This window comes from Desmodus rotundus, chromosome 5 (assembly GCF_022682495.2).
Source record: "Desmodus rotundus isolate HL8 chromosome 5, HLdesRot8A.1, whole genome shotgun sequence".
Taxonomy (NCBI): Eukaryota; Metazoa; Chordata; class Mammalia; order Chiroptera; family Phyllostomidae; genus Desmodus; species Desmodus rotundus.
Genome location: NC_071391.1, coordinates 46,204,636 through 46,219,699, shown reverse-complemented (window position 1 = coordinate 46,219,699; position 15,064 = coordinate 46,204,636). Strand labels below are relative to the sequence as shown.

At 47.9% G+C, this 15,064-nt stretch overlaps 1 protein-coding gene across 2 annotated transcripts in view; it reads left to right on the top strand.

The window, feature by feature from the left end:
* The window catches only part of CLPB (ClpB family mitochondrial disaggregase), a 150,542-nt gene that overhangs the window by 103,926 nt on the left and 31,552 nt on the right, over positions 1 to 15,064 (top strand). For both annotated transcript variants that reach the window (XM_024572557.3, XM_024572556.3), the window contains exons 6-7: positions 492 to 589; positions 11,763 to 11,877. In XM_024572557.3, coding sequence (XP_024428325.2) covers positions 492 to 589; positions 11,763 to 11,877 — 213 coding nt within the window. The remainder of the gene's footprint in view (positions 1 to 491; positions 590 to 11,762; positions 11,878 to 15,064) is intronic.

The following is a 15,064-nucleotide window of genomic DNA, read 5'->3' as shown; positions in this document are numbered from 1 at the left end:
AAGAAGGGGCCTTTACATTGTTATTTGGGACATCCTTTGCTTAGTAAGGAACCCTTCTATATGTGATTTTTATATGAATGTTCATCAGTATGCAAATGAGTTGGATAACAGGAGTATCTTAATAACTAATGCATTGGTGTTAGGGTATATTAATCTATGTGTTTGGTACATTTGTTAGCATGTTCAGCGGTGTGTATTTGTATGTTAGAGCACACCGGTGTGTAACACATCTATGTGTATGGTAGTACGTGTAGTATGTTTCTGCACATGTGGGAGCCACAATACTGTGACCTCTGTGTTAGAGAGGACTAAGACCTCTCCTTTCAAGTAGCTAGACATGTTTTTCCTACCGTTCTACCGTCTCTTAGGTTTTTGTTGCTCTACATTTCCATGGGCATTCCTAACACTAAAACCAGGGTTCAAGCCCCTCTGAGGTCCCACTGATTTCTCACAGAGCATCTGATGGCCTCTCTTTCTCCTCTTTCTGCCAGGAGCCAATCCCCTACTGAGGAATGAGATGGGACACACACCCTTGGATTATGCCCGAGAAGGGGAAGTGATGAAGCTTCTAAGGACTTCTGAGACCAAGGTAAGTCTCAGAGGAAGGAAAGGCCTGTGGGCACTCCATGAGGCATTTAATCTTTCATTCATTAAATTATGTCAGACTTCACAGTTCCTCTTAGGTTATTATCGTCTGTTTAAAACAAATCTAACCCCCAGTCTTCTCAAGAATAGGAAACTTCCTGTTATGACCAGGAAGAATACTGAATCACTTTTTATTTCTGAGGATTAACCTTCAAATTTAATTTTTGAGGTGATGGACCTTCTAGCTCCTCTTTATAGGAGGGAGGCTGGTGAGACAAAATCTTTAGCCCAAATACTATTTCCTAAAGCCTTACAAATTCATTCTATAGCCTCATCAAGTCATCCTTTCCTATCACCACTCCTCTAGACCCATTCCCTGACCCCTCCTCTCCACACACACTCCAAAGAATGTGGTATACAGTCTGAGCTGCTCCCACCCCCCAGAATCTTCATCTTAATTTGATCTTCTCACCCAAACTTTTGAACTCCCTAAAAACAGGACTGCCTCTAGTCCTCCTAGCCACTGAACTGTAACTCAGGAACTACTTGGCAGAATCAAAGAATTAGAATTACAAATCTCAGAGCTGGCAGGGACCTCAGAAATCATCAAGTCCAGTGATGGTAAATCATACCGAAGCCAAACCAAATAATCAGAGGGAAATAGAGCTGTTCTCGTTGAAGGAGAGATGGACCTATTACTTCCCTAGCTTGTCCGTTCCCTCCTGAGCAGCCTCCATGGAGGCTCTGCTGTGGGGGAAACGTTTTAAATTTCTGAAATCAAATGACTTACTTTACTTCTAGGGAAATTGGAGCCAGGGGTGTAATGTGGCTTGCCTTTAATCCCAGAAAAGTGAGCATCCAAACGGAAACTAATAGATTTGAGCAAAGTAAGGTTAGAGGCAGGACTAGAACTAGAAAACCTGATTCTGACACTGTCTTATGCTCTTTCCCACATCTTGGGGTCTCTTGTTGGCAAATTGGCTGAAGTTCCCTGAGATGATTCAATGTAACAGGTCCCACCTAGTAGCAAATACTCTGTGTCTTGAGTAAGAGCACTTAGGTCGCTGGACTGAGACAGACAGGATGTGGGTTGTGGTCCCAGCTCCACCTTGGTGACCTTGGGCTAGTACTTTCTCTCATGGAAGCTCGGTTTACCTCTGCGAATTGAAAACACTGGACTAAGTGGTTTCTGAGGTTCCGTTCAGCATACGGTTGTCTGTGTATCAGTCAGGATAAACATGTTATGCTGTTGTAACAACCCCAAATTTCAGTTGTCTTAAAACAGCAAAGATTTATTTTTGCCTCATACTACATGTTCATTGTGGGTCAGTGGGGGATGGTGCTCTGCTCATCACAGGCACTCAGGGACCTGAGTGCGGAGCAACGACCCTGTGAAATGTTGCCGATTGCTTGCCAGAAGGAAAAGGATTTTCTGGAATATCTTGCATCTACAGTTAAGTGTTCAGCCTGGAAGTAGAACCTTCTACTTCCACTCATAACTCATGGACATACTAATCCCATGTTCCTGCCCAATCACAAGGAGACCAAGAGTGAACCTATGTATCTAAAAGGGGAAGAACTGGAATTATTTGGTAACCAGCATTAACTACAGTTTGTCTCCTTGGGATCCTCAGTAATCATCGTGTAGTGTTCCCTCCAGAGAAGGGGAGGAGTTTGGAAGGTGGACTGGCTTTTTAAAGCACATTCCAAGGGACACTTGGGCGCAGCAAAGAGCAAAAATTGCACAGAGCAAATACTTTCCTCTTCTTGTTCCGATTTCCCACCCCTAGGAGCAGCCCTGGAAGTCAGGTCAACTTTCCAAGGGGCCTTAAAGGAAATCCCTAAGCACGTTTCAGATAACCTTGGGGACTGCATCCCAGTCACCGTCTCCCCTATCAGGCCTAATTACTGTCTTCTGAAAGCCAGCACTTGGCCAAGAGAATAATGGTTTGTCAGGTAATATGACATATGACATAGGACCGACTCTTGTCTGGTCATGTAAAGCAAAAAAACAGGCCTTTTAGTGTCAGCACAGGGGGAGGGTTAGGGCTGCTGAGGGGCCGTTAACAAAATTTGGCTGCCAAAAAAATGGCTTGATGTAGGCCACAAGGCTTCTGTCCCATGTTAAGAAATGGCAGTTGCATTCCTCTGTGCCAGTCAGACCCTTCTGGACCACAGGGGGCAGTTGCAGACAGTACCTTCTGAGCAGACTGAGCTCTTAGAATCTGTGCAGAGGAGGGCAGTAAGGGAACAGGAGAAACTGTGCCCTGAGAAAAGGCTGAAGGCAATAAGGTCATCTGGCCCAGAGAGGAGAGACTGCACGTAGGCATAGGAATGGCTGTGAGTGGGAAGGGAGGAGATTCATTCAGTGGCAAAGCTAGGACAGAGCCAAGCTTAAGGGTGGCAGGTGCAAGGAGGAGCTCCCTAACAGAGCTGTCGTACAGCGCACGGGCTGCCTGTAGAGGCTAGACACTTAGAGTCAGCCCAGGGCTCCTGTAGCTTCTCGACTGGAAGACTGTTTCTCTCTTGTCACTTCTCTGCACTTGATCCCTTCATCTGGTCTGGATTTCCTACAGCTGGAATGTCCAGCTGTCCTCTGAGCACCTGCACCGGATTGCTCTGCCATCCCATCGGATTTTAACCAGCTGAACTGCCCCCCAGCTCTCCCTCGATGTCAGCAGCATTGTCTTTCATTTGCTTAGCATCTGTGTAGTCACCCATTCTTTCTGCTCTCTTATTCTCCAAGCTGCAGAGCTGCCTCTTCAAAATTGTGAGGCAGAGTTTCTGAGGAAGAGAACTGCTTTAGACCTGGTTTCTGTCTCCCTCTGCCAGACAGTAAGCAGCAGCTCCTTCTGCGTTCAGGCCCTCTGTTTGTAACATAATGACTCAGGCCTGCAGGGTGCAGAGGCTCCAGCCTGAGACTTCATCTCCTGGCTCTTTGTCTAGACATAGGTTACCACCACCCTGATCTTATTTTACTCCTCTTCTGTCCGTCCGGCATCCTCTGCCACCCAGGTCAGCCTCTTCCACCTTCACCTACCACTCTGTAGTCAAATATGTGCTCATTACAGACAATTTTAATTGTAAAAGTCATCTGTCCCATCATAGAAAATTAGGAAAGTAAAATAAGAGAAGTAAATAATTCTTTATATTTATAAAGTACATATTTATAAATGACATCTGTGTGCCAGAGTCTGGGCTGTGTGGGAAGAAGACAGTTGGTGAAACATTGAAGGAGATCACAGTCTGACAAGGAGACAGGCAGGTGAACTATGTCACCACTGAGTCATCAGTCCCAGGGAAGCCCCGGAACTGTGAAAATCCTGAGGTGGCTTCTCATCCTGCCCAGGAGATCAAGGAAGGCTTCTTAGAAGAGATGTCAACTAGCAGAATCTCAATTAAAAGCATACTAGTCTTTATACCCATACATAATTCCTATTAATAATTTTAATTATTTATAATAATAGTAGGTACCATTTATCTAGTGTATTCAGACACTATGCCAGGTGCTCTAATATAAATTTTTTCTAGTCCTGTAACAAATCTATAAAGCAGTTCTTCTGCCATTTTACAGATGGGAAACTGGAGCTGAAAGAAATCAGGTGACTTACAGAAAATCAAGTTGTTATAAGTAACTACTGAGATACAAATCAGAGATTTCCTCTTATGATACTGTATTTACCTTTTCTGGACCATACCTATATATATTTACATAGATGAGCTTTTTAAAACCCGGTTAATAGCTTACTGTATACTTGTGTACCAAGGATCTCAGACTGGCAGCCATGTTTTGTTTTGCCAACCCAGAATTTCTGAAATAGTGAATGCACGCTTTAGAGGTTAGAACGTGGGTGCTCTAGCCACAGGCCTTCCCATTCCCTATTGCCTGTGCTTGCCTGTCAGACATTTATAGTTCCTACTTGGCTCTCAAGGTTTTTGAATTATGATCCTAGGTCCTTATTTGGAGTCTGCTTTTTTTTTTTTTTCCACTTAATGTTATTTCTTGAGATTTTCCTGTTTTGAAATTATCCATTAGCCTAATTTTTTATTTCATTCTGCTTTTTAAAAGGTGTTATTTATCTAAAATCTCTGTCACTTTAATTGACCTAAATGAGGTTCTCCTCACTGTTGGTTTACTCAGTTCTCTCAGCATTCCATGTAGAGAAGCCTCCTTGGGGCCCCCAAGAAGATCCAGAGGTGGACGAAGCTCAGCTCCTGTCACCTGAGCCGGCCTCCTGGGAGAGGAGGATGGGGAGAGGCGGGTGTTCCTAGCTTTGATACCCACAGACTGGCTTGTGCTTTAGGGGGAGGGGCCTTCACGGAGTTTGTGGGGCTCCAAGAAAGCATGGATCTCCTCCAGGCAGAATGACCAGGGCAGGCTTCATAGAAGGTAGCCTGTGGTCTCACTTTGAAGGATTTCCCTAGATGAAGAGTTTAATACTTAAAGCTTAGACCGTTTTCCTGTCTTAACTAAGTGACGAAGGAGAAGTAGAAATATATCTCTGTGCACATGATGGCAGATAAAACAAAAATATGGAGAGCTATTCCATGATGAATATTCAGCTGAGGGGGACGTGCTGGTGCCAACCCACGTCTCCACTCCCAGATCCTCACTCCACCGAGACTCACGAGGAATTTATTGCTCATTTTAATCACACCCAGAGAATGAATTGGCAGGAATATTAGGCAGATAGACCTATCATATATATTTTATTTGCATATCCCAGTGACAGAATCACAAGCACATTTCCTTTCTCTATATTTTTTCATTTGCTTCAGGGGTAGCTGGGGATGCAGTACTCCCCTGGGCCCCCATTCAAGGCTGCAAGCCTGGGTGCTCCCACCAGAGCTAAAGGAAGCTTTCTAGGAGGGAAGGGGTGAGGCATGCAGGAGGGTAGGATGGTTATGTTCCTTCTGGTTTAGAGCAAGGAGAGATACCCCCCCCACCCCCGCCCAGCCTCTCGCCTGCAGCACATCTCATTGTGAGTGCAGTGCCTGGCCCTGTGCTGGCCCTGGGGGCTGAAAACACTGTCTGACCTTCATCACAGAGCTCTGTGCTTTATGGGGACAGTTTTTTGCACTGTCTTTTGTTTTAACTTCTTGAAAACTTTTTATTGAAATATATTTGTACAAGGCATACACATTGTAGGCGTACTGCTCAGGGTATTTTCACAAACTAAATACACCCGCTCAAGAGAGAGACAACCCCGCGGTCTCAGAAGCCCACTTCATCCTCCCTTCCAGTCACTCCCCATCCCCAAGGATGAGAATTATTCTGACTCATTTTAATTTTATTTTTACATAATTTCAACAAATAGTACACTGAATTCCTATAAACCCTTCATCCAGATCACCAGTTGTTAACATTTACCACACTTGCTTTATCACTTATATATGCATAAATTACATATAAAGATATACTTTTTCTGAATCATTTGAAAGTAAGTTATACCCATTATGCCCCTTCATCACTCAATACTTACTTAAATTTCCCAAAAAACAAGAACATTTTCTTATATAACCTCAGTACAATCCTCAAAATCAGAGCATTATATTAATACTACCTGGACATCCTAATGAGTACAAACTGCTTATTTTGTGGACTATCCCTCAATTCGGGTTTGTCTAATGTTTCCTTATAATTCAACTCAGAGTATGCATTTCTGGCAAGAACGCCCTCTGGTATTTATTTTCAATTAATTCATTAGGTAGACCTGTGCTAAAAGTGAAGATACGAAATTTGTGTTTTAAGTCTCATCTCCCTAAGTAGACTCTGAACTCCCTGAAGGCAGGGAACAGGTCTTGTTTCCAGGGTGGAAAGTGCAGGCCCTGGAGCCAAATTATAAAGATTGGTCTGTGTCTATTACTTGCTACCAGTAGAACCTTGCTGTAATTTGCTCTATCTCTTGTATATTGAGGGATGAGATACTGCGAACTTCATAAGGTTGGGACCAGGACAGCTGGTCCCAAATCAAGCACGACTCACCAATGGATACTAAAAACAGTGAGTGAAGTTTGAGGAATTACAGGATATTCACATAGTCTGAGTCTCACCCCATAAGATACTTATTAATTACAAAGGGGAAAATGATAGTGGAGAAACCTGGCCCAGACCACCTTGACCAAGTGATCAAAGTTAACGTCACCAGTTACAGGATACAGTAGCATCAGGTGCCTTCTGATCTGAAGCACTGAGAAGAACACAGCTCATTTTCTCACTTCAGCCTCTGCTTGCCTCTCTTAGCCATCTTGCAGCAGTCTTGTCTTTGGATCAGCCCAGCTATTTGCAGAGGAGCGACATGACCTGATTTACATGGAATCCAGGATGCTGACATAGTGGTCACTGGGCTGATGGGACAGATGCCTGCCCTGTGCCCAGCCTTCCTCTATAGAAATGTGTACTTTATGAGTTCATTCAAGAGACTTCCTTTCCTTCTTTTTTAAAGAGGGGAGGGGGTGAAAGAGAGGGAGAGAAACATCGATATGAGAAACATCAACTGGTTCCCTCTCATATGCACCCCCAACTGGGGACTGAACTCCGAACCCAGGCATACGCCCTGACCAGGAATCAAACCAGTGACCTTTCAGTTTATCACTGGTCCTTTCTAAGGCATGAACTATGAGCCCAGGATGATGCCCAACCGAGCCACACTAGCTGGGGCTCAAGAGACTTGCAAGTCCCTTGGGCACCTCTCTCATCACCTGGTCTCCTCTCCATCTGTTCTGCATCCATTGGGCTCCTCTTGTCATCATCCCCCCCACTCAGGTTCCTTTTCATCACCACCCCCAGTCTCATCTGTTGCCCCTGGTCCCCTTTCTTGGTCTCCCTACCCTGCTCTCTCTCTCTGTCATCCCCAGCTTCAGGGCATGGTAGAAGGCCCGCCTGTGATGTGAATTGGGGTTGGAGTCAGGAGGGTGGGGCTATCTGAGTCTGTCTGTGAGCAGCCAGTGGGCTCTCTGGCCCTGAACTCTGTGAGAAGCAAACTGCAGCTTGGCCTCTTCTCTTTCCTCCTCATACCTATCCCATTCTTGTCCAGAGTCTCATTATGCCTACCACCTCTGCCCCAGCTACCCTCTCAGTGAACACACTGCCAGGTTCATTATCAGACCTGCTCCCTGAGAAATACCCAATATTAATGGTGGCTGACATACCCCTTCTCCCTGTAACCCTCCCCTGCAGACGCACTCAGTCCAGCTACCCGCCTCTGAGTGAGCCCAACTAGGCTTTGCCTTGGCCTCCCAGCACTTTCCTGTAAATGCACTCACAGCCAGGAGGGGTGCCATATTAAATCAAGAGTGATGGAAACCAGTGGCCGTGATTATCCAGCCAAGATGTAGCATAGGGAGCTGGTTGCTGCTGGCTCCAGGTGAGGGCTTCTGAAGCTAATCACATATGGCTTTTATTAAGAAGATGATCACTCCCCCACTCCTGTCATCCTGGGTGGCTTCTTCCTAGTGCCTCTCAGGCCAGTACCCTCTGCTTCTGTAGGCTGGGTTACCTGCTTATCTTCTCTGGTGGAACCTGTAAAAGCATGGCCTTGACCTTAGTCCCTGTAGGCTTCCTTCCCATCTCCTCAAAAAGACAGGAACAGTGGTAGCCCACATCTATGGTGTCCTTCCCAAGTGCCTTCTCCCATTCTCCTGTATCTTCTTTCCTAAGAAGAGTATATACAGACCAAGTACTTTCCTTTCCTAGGTTCTTCCACTGGCTAGCTTTTCACAAGACTGGGCTCATAGTTCATGCCTTAAAAAGTAATTAATTCAACACTTTTTTTTTGGTACAAAGTCTGCTAAGCATTAGGAAAAGAGCTTGAAGCAGTAATCTTCTACCTGGTTTAATTCCAGCATCCTGTACATTTTTGTCTAAAATTCTGATGCATTTTCAGAAGTTTTTCTGAATACAGATTTAGTGCTCCACGCCAATAGAGAATCAGGACATGCTCAGATGTAGGCCATAATAGGTTAAATCTTTCCCAGGACCATCTAGAAGGTCCTGAGAAACCAGCCAGGTCACAATGTAACCTTTCATAGAAGGTTACATCATGTAACACCCCCATAGAAGTCAAGGACCGTTCCCCCTTGCCCAAGAAAATAACAGGAATCGTGAGACACCCTAAAACCATGACACTGAAGAAGAGTTACCGGACATAGAAATGTTTCCCTGGAGAAAACAAGAGGCCATGGTGATTGTACCCAAATCAGCAGAGTGGTGAGCAAAGTCATGTTAGGCTTGGCCTGCAGCAAAGGCAAAAGATATGTTCTGTTTTGTGAGGCTCCACAGAACAGTGGATGGAAAGCACCTAAACGCAGAATTCTGTACCATGTAAGGACATACAGTAGAGGTGTCCTCGGAACCCAGTGGGTGTTGGGACTGTACCCTGCTGGGTTCCTAGGAGAAGGAGTTGGGGGCCACTTCTGAGGCAGTGGGGGCACCCAAGTGGACTTGGCTTCTGCTTGAGCCAGAATACCTCTTCTTTTTATGTACGGAGCTTCATGCAGATTAAATTAGTGCAGAGGCCTCCCAAGGGCCAGGTACTGTGCTCTCCACCCAAGTCTCTCATGAACCACTTCTACATACACATTCACTGGGCACCAGAGACTCTGCCCAGTGCTTTGTATGTGGTATCTCATTTAATCTGCACGGATAGGTACCAGAACCTGGTACCTGCAGGATCCCTGCAGGATAGGTACCAGAACCATCCTCATGTTAGAGATGAGGAAACTGAAACTCAGGGAGGTGAATTAAATTCCCCAGGGTCAGCTAGCTAGTAGGTAGGTGAGGGGAGGTTTGAATTCAGGTCTGTTGGAGAAAAGCTCCTTCTTTTTGCCACACACCTTGCCCCAAACTTCAGGCGCCAAACTTCAGATGGGGACAACTGCAAGAATTAAATATGATGCTATGTGCAAAATGCTGAGTGCAGTGCCTGGAGCACAGCCGCTGGTCCACAAGTAGTAGTGACCTCATTCAGTTGGCAGCATGTATCGACTCCTTCCATGAGCCAGGCCCTGCTATGTGCTAGAGCTATAGAGGTGAAGAAACACATAGCCTTTGTCACTAAGGACTTTATGGACTAGTAAGGAGAGAGAAACCGGCAGTCAAATAAGTGCTCCACAGGTCCCAGCACAGGCGCAAAGCCTTACAGCAGGCTTCTTAGACAATGTAGTAGTGAAGCGGAGATCACCTAGGCACTAAGGGATAGGTGGGAATGGAGGCGACTTTTGTGGTGAGGGAGCAGTGTGAGCAAAAGGCCTAGAGGTGGGAATACCCATCACTGAGGGGAAGTGAGGAAAGAGGCCCAACAAACCATTGGAGGCCAGCTCCCATCGCTTCAAGCTCCTCCACGGTCCGCTAGCCAGGGCCGTACCAGCTGGTCTGAGTGCATCTCACCAGCAGAGCCTTCCAGCCGAGTGGACCCGAGTGCTGAGAGGGGCTGGATGGGCAGGGAGGAGGAGGAGGCAGATATATGACTGGAGTCGTCAGAGCCAGGTGATGTATGTGGCGCCTGAGGGAGCTGCACAGTGACACTCTGGATTCCAGCCGGCAAGCGTCGCTCCGCTGGGATTGGCGCCGAATTATTGCTCCATATGAAACTCCAGGACTGATGGGAGCTTTCAGTTACAGACTGATAGCAACAACCAAAATTGGATTGTTTGCTATTTATTTTTTTTAACTTCTGTCAAGGTCACTACTGTAACAGGGAAACACTGCCCAGCCAGCAGGTGTTTTTCATCCACTCGCCACAAGAGCGATCTGCAGCCACAACTTTTGTGACAGGGCCGTACCTCGGCAGCCTGCTTTCTGGAAATCTGTCAGTACTTAGGGGTCTGAGGGGCAAGGAGCCTCCCGAATCCTCCACCCCAACAGCTGCTCTCTGCCCCTCTCCCCTGCCTCCTGTTAAGTGCTTTCTCACGGGGCCCAGGCACTCACTCCTCCCTGCCTGGCCTACAAATAGTCCCACAACTTCCACTTGGCCCAGTACTCCAGCTTCTTCAAGCCTCCTGTCACCCAGAAAGCACCCCAACATGTTCCACACCTTATGTGTCCTTTCCTTCTCTGGACCCCTACACCACCCAGCCCAGCAGTTAATTCCTCCTTCTATCTGTCATCAAATTCATTTTCGCAGACATTTTCACCGATGCCCCTGCTGTGCCGGGACTTGTGCTAGAAATAGCAGCGAGGAAAAAACGGTGCCTGCCTTCAAGGAGCTCGTTACTGATTTAGAGTAGAGGACATATCCATAAACGTGCAACAAAATTGTTTTCAAGTAGTTCGGGGTTTTGGGGGGTGGGTGGGTAGTGATAGGTACAGGGCTAGAAACGGACATGCATGCTTTGGAACTGTGAGGAAAATGGTCAGTTCTTCCTGACAAATATTTGTACACAGACCCTGCCTCACTTCTGCTGCCTGACTTTGACCTCCCTAGTGGCAAGGCCTGGCTCTCTCCTTCCTCACAGTGCGACCAAACTCAGGGGCTTCTGCCTTTACGAAGCAGACCACACCCGGGGCCAGCACGTGCCAGGCACTCGGCATCACTGGAACCTCCCAGGAGGGAGAGCACAGTTCTCTTCCTTCTCCCCGCCCCACCTTTCCACCACGGTGTGCACAGGGCACAGCACACAGCAATTGCTGAGCGACTGTGTTTACTTGAAATGCAGTGTCATTGAAGCGGAGGGTGTTCGTAGCTCTGGTTGAAAGCCAAGGTTTTCAAGAGGATAAGTGGAAAGGGAAAGGAGCCTATGTTTGTTGAGCACCTCCTGCATGCCAGCCCCGATGCTGGGCACATTATATAGATCATCGTATTTAATCCCGGACTGATAGGTAAAACTGAGGTGAAGTAACTTGCTCCAGGCGGTAAGTACATTTTGTAAGTGATATAACTGGGATTCAAACTCAGATCTTCTGTCAGACTTTAGAGCCAAGGGGTAATTTAACAGTAGTACGTACTTTACTAGTAGGATGAGGCAGGACCCTTGGAGAGTGGCCATCTGAGGTAAGGGGATGGGGTGAGGGGTAGAATGACAGGACAGAGGAAGGACTGGGCCTGCAGTGGTCATGAGCCAGAGCTGTGCATCCTGACCCTGGAGAGCCAGGTCTCTGTTTTGAGGTGGGGGATAGAATGGAACTAGGATCCTGTTGGGCCCGGCACTCCTGAACCACCTTCGCTCTCTCCCCACAGTACCAGGAGAAGCAGCGCAAGCGTGAAGCAGAGGAGCGGCGCCGATTTCCGCTGGAGCAGCGGCTGAAGGAGCACATCATTGGCCAGGAGAATGCCATCGCCACAGTGGGTGCAGGTGAGTGTGTGAGATGCTAGCCAGCACCAAAGGGGCAGGGGGGTGCATGGTCTGCTGCAACCAAGTGTGCGTCCTGCTGTCACCATGCTGGGGAGGTGGCTGATAGTATTATGACATCTGTTGAGTACTTTCTATTAGGCATTAGGAAAAGCTCTTTGCATATGTTCTGTCATTTAATTTTTATAGCAACCTGTGAGTTTGATAGCATTAAATCCCTATTTTACAAATGAGGAAGCTGAGACATAGAGCACTTAAATACTTGCTGAAGGCTGCTTTTCCTATATTTACAATTTAACTCTGGCCTTTAGCTAGTCCACTGTTTTTCACGTCCCCACTCTTCAAGTAGGGAAACTGAGACCCAGAGAGAAATGGGAGCTTGTCCATAACAAGTAATGTAGCAGCTGAGCCAGAACTAGAACTCCTGTCTTCTGCCACTGGCCCAATTTTAGGTAGAACATCCTGAACAAGTTTTGAGTGCCTTCTTCTCCACCCTAGAAGCTCTTATGTCCCATACTTTGACCCCTGGGAGCCATACTACCCGCTGGTATAACCAGTAACCTAATGCCCCTCCTGCCCATGCCAACCCCACTGACCCAGGTCCATGACTTCCTTAGGGTGACCTCAGACAGACACAGCAAGGGCGAAGGAACCCATGCCTGGTTTGGAGAATGGGATGTCCCCCAAGGCACTGGTTCTCAAAGCATGGTCCATGTACCAGTAGTATCACCGTCCTCTGGGACCTCGTTAGACATGCAGAGCTCAGGCCGCACCCCAGACCTGTGGAATCAGAAACTTGGGTTGGAGCCCAGCAACCCATGCTTTAACAGGCCCTGCAGGCGATGTGGCTGCTCAGCCGAAGTCTAAAAACCTCCGTCTTGTCTCAGTCAGTCCCCCTGACGTGCGGCTTACCTCTCCTCTCCAAGCATTGGTCGCGCCAGATGCAGTTCAGCGACTGCCCAGGACAACACCAGGTTCTGCTCACTGACGAAGAGGCATCAGGCTGAAATTGTGGTGCCCTTCTGGGATATTCTGGGGTGGCGTTTTCAGCCCTAGGAAACCAATTAGAGGAGTAATTGGAAAATAAGTTGGTTGTCCCTGTGATACACCAAGCCCAGCCTGATCTTCATCATCCTCACATATACCAGCGGGACTCATATGACAGCTGTGAGCCCCTCATGAAGGGCCTGACCCCATCAACAGATAAAAGTAGCCCAATGACCAGAGCCGTCTCACCAGCAAGAGGTCAGCTGGCTGCCTCCTGGCACACACAGGAGGCAGGGAAAGCTTTTTTTTTTAATGTATAAGGCCTGACCACTCAGGCGCAAACCACACCAAGCTGCCCTTTCGGGCCTAGATATAGACATCCACCCTCAGCCACCACCTTGCAGGTGGAAACCTACTCATTTGCCAACATCCTGTGTCAAGTGGAGGAGGGGAGACCCTGGGAGCTCTCAGGGGTTGGAGAGAGAAGGAGTAGCCTGTGGGAGAGATAGATTACCTGGGCAGAGACCTAAGACAGCATCTTCTGCTGGGGTCTCCTGTCCATTTGGGCCAGAACTGCCTCTGCCACATAGTGTTTTCCCTCTGCTTCTTACACGGCCCTTTCCCAGCAGGCTGCCTGCCCCTCTGACCTCTTGCTTCTCACCAGCTTCTCAAGCCCATAGGATATGTAGGTCCCAGAAGTAGGAGTTGGGGGAGTGGGGAACACTGAGACGGAAAGAATTTGAACAACCTGGGCTTAAATAGCAGGTCAGCACTTACCAGCTGCACCATTCAGGCTGTTCGCTTAGCTTCTCTGAGCATCAGGGTCCTGCCCTGTGTACTGGGGAGCCAGGTCCAGACTGCCTGACTGTAGAGCACATGCTCTTCCCAGTGTGTGGCAGACAGCACTGAATAAAACCTAGTCCCTGTCCTTAAGATGTTTACGTCTAGGGTTGGCCACTGTGCTCTTTTGGTTAGGCCCACAGCTGTTTCCTTCAAGCTGGGACTGATCCTTAGTCCTAGCCCCAGGCTGGCCTCTCTCCCTGGTCCTACAGATCTTCTCTGCCCCACCCATCTGTGTCCTCTTGTCCTGGACCCAAGCAGGAGTAGATGGATGATTCAGCTCCCCACCTCCCGAGGGCTGTCAAAGTGCCTACCCTGAGTGCTTCTGTCCAAAGCTCCATTCTGTCACCCAGACGGTGCCTTGGATCAGGAAGGCCCTACTCCTTGTCCCGTGGTGTGTAGATTGACCCTGCCATGGCTCCAGTGACCCCAGGAAAGACAGAAGCTATTGGAGCCTGGGCTGTGTGGGGGGTTGGTATGTTAACACCTTCATTTACAAGGCAATAACTATGTGCCCACCTACTAGAAGCCCTGCAAGTAGGGATCACACTGATAATGGTCAGATAATGTTCGGCTACCCATCCAGGTGAAGCCTGAGACACTCTCTGGGTCAGCAGCCTCCCTGGGCCCCCTAGACTAGTGTCAGATGTGTGCTAGGAACTGGCTGGGTGGCCCGTGCCACCCCAGGGGTACCATGATGATGGGCAGCCAGAGAAGTGCCGCAGAATGAATTGATTTGATAAATGGCCATTTATTACCCTCTCGAATTGGCTGAAACCAATTTCGGTCACATCAAACCCTAGTAAGTGCTGGGATATTGATTTGTGCAAAGTAATACAGTGAATTTATCAGTGTGATCCCCAGCTGCAGGGCTTCTAGCAAGCCTGGTGCGCAGTTACCACCTTACAAATGGAGGAGATAATGCACCAACCCCTCATCCCGGGCCCCTATGTCCTCTCTGGTCTTCTAGGGTCACTGGAGCCAAAGCAGGGCCTACCTACATTCCATAAGCCAGAGCCTTAGCATTGAAAGCAAGGCTTTCCTTTCAGAATTCAGAGCTGTTCTGGGTCATGGGGTAAAGGTGGATGCCTGCCCCATGGGGCAGACCTCCTGGGAGTTCAGAGCCTCTATTTCCCACCATCCTCCCAGAAAGGCAACCAGCTGTCTGTTCAACACATTCACAGCTAGACTCTGCCCCCCATCTCCAACCTGTCCACCTCCTGTGTTCCTGTCTCTGTAGAAGTACCACCATTCCTGGACTCCTAAACAGAAACTTGGATTTTCTTTTTTGTCCCCTCCCTCCTCCTCACCCCTTAAAGCCCATTAAGTATCAAGTTCTATCATTCTACCTCTTCAGTGTGTC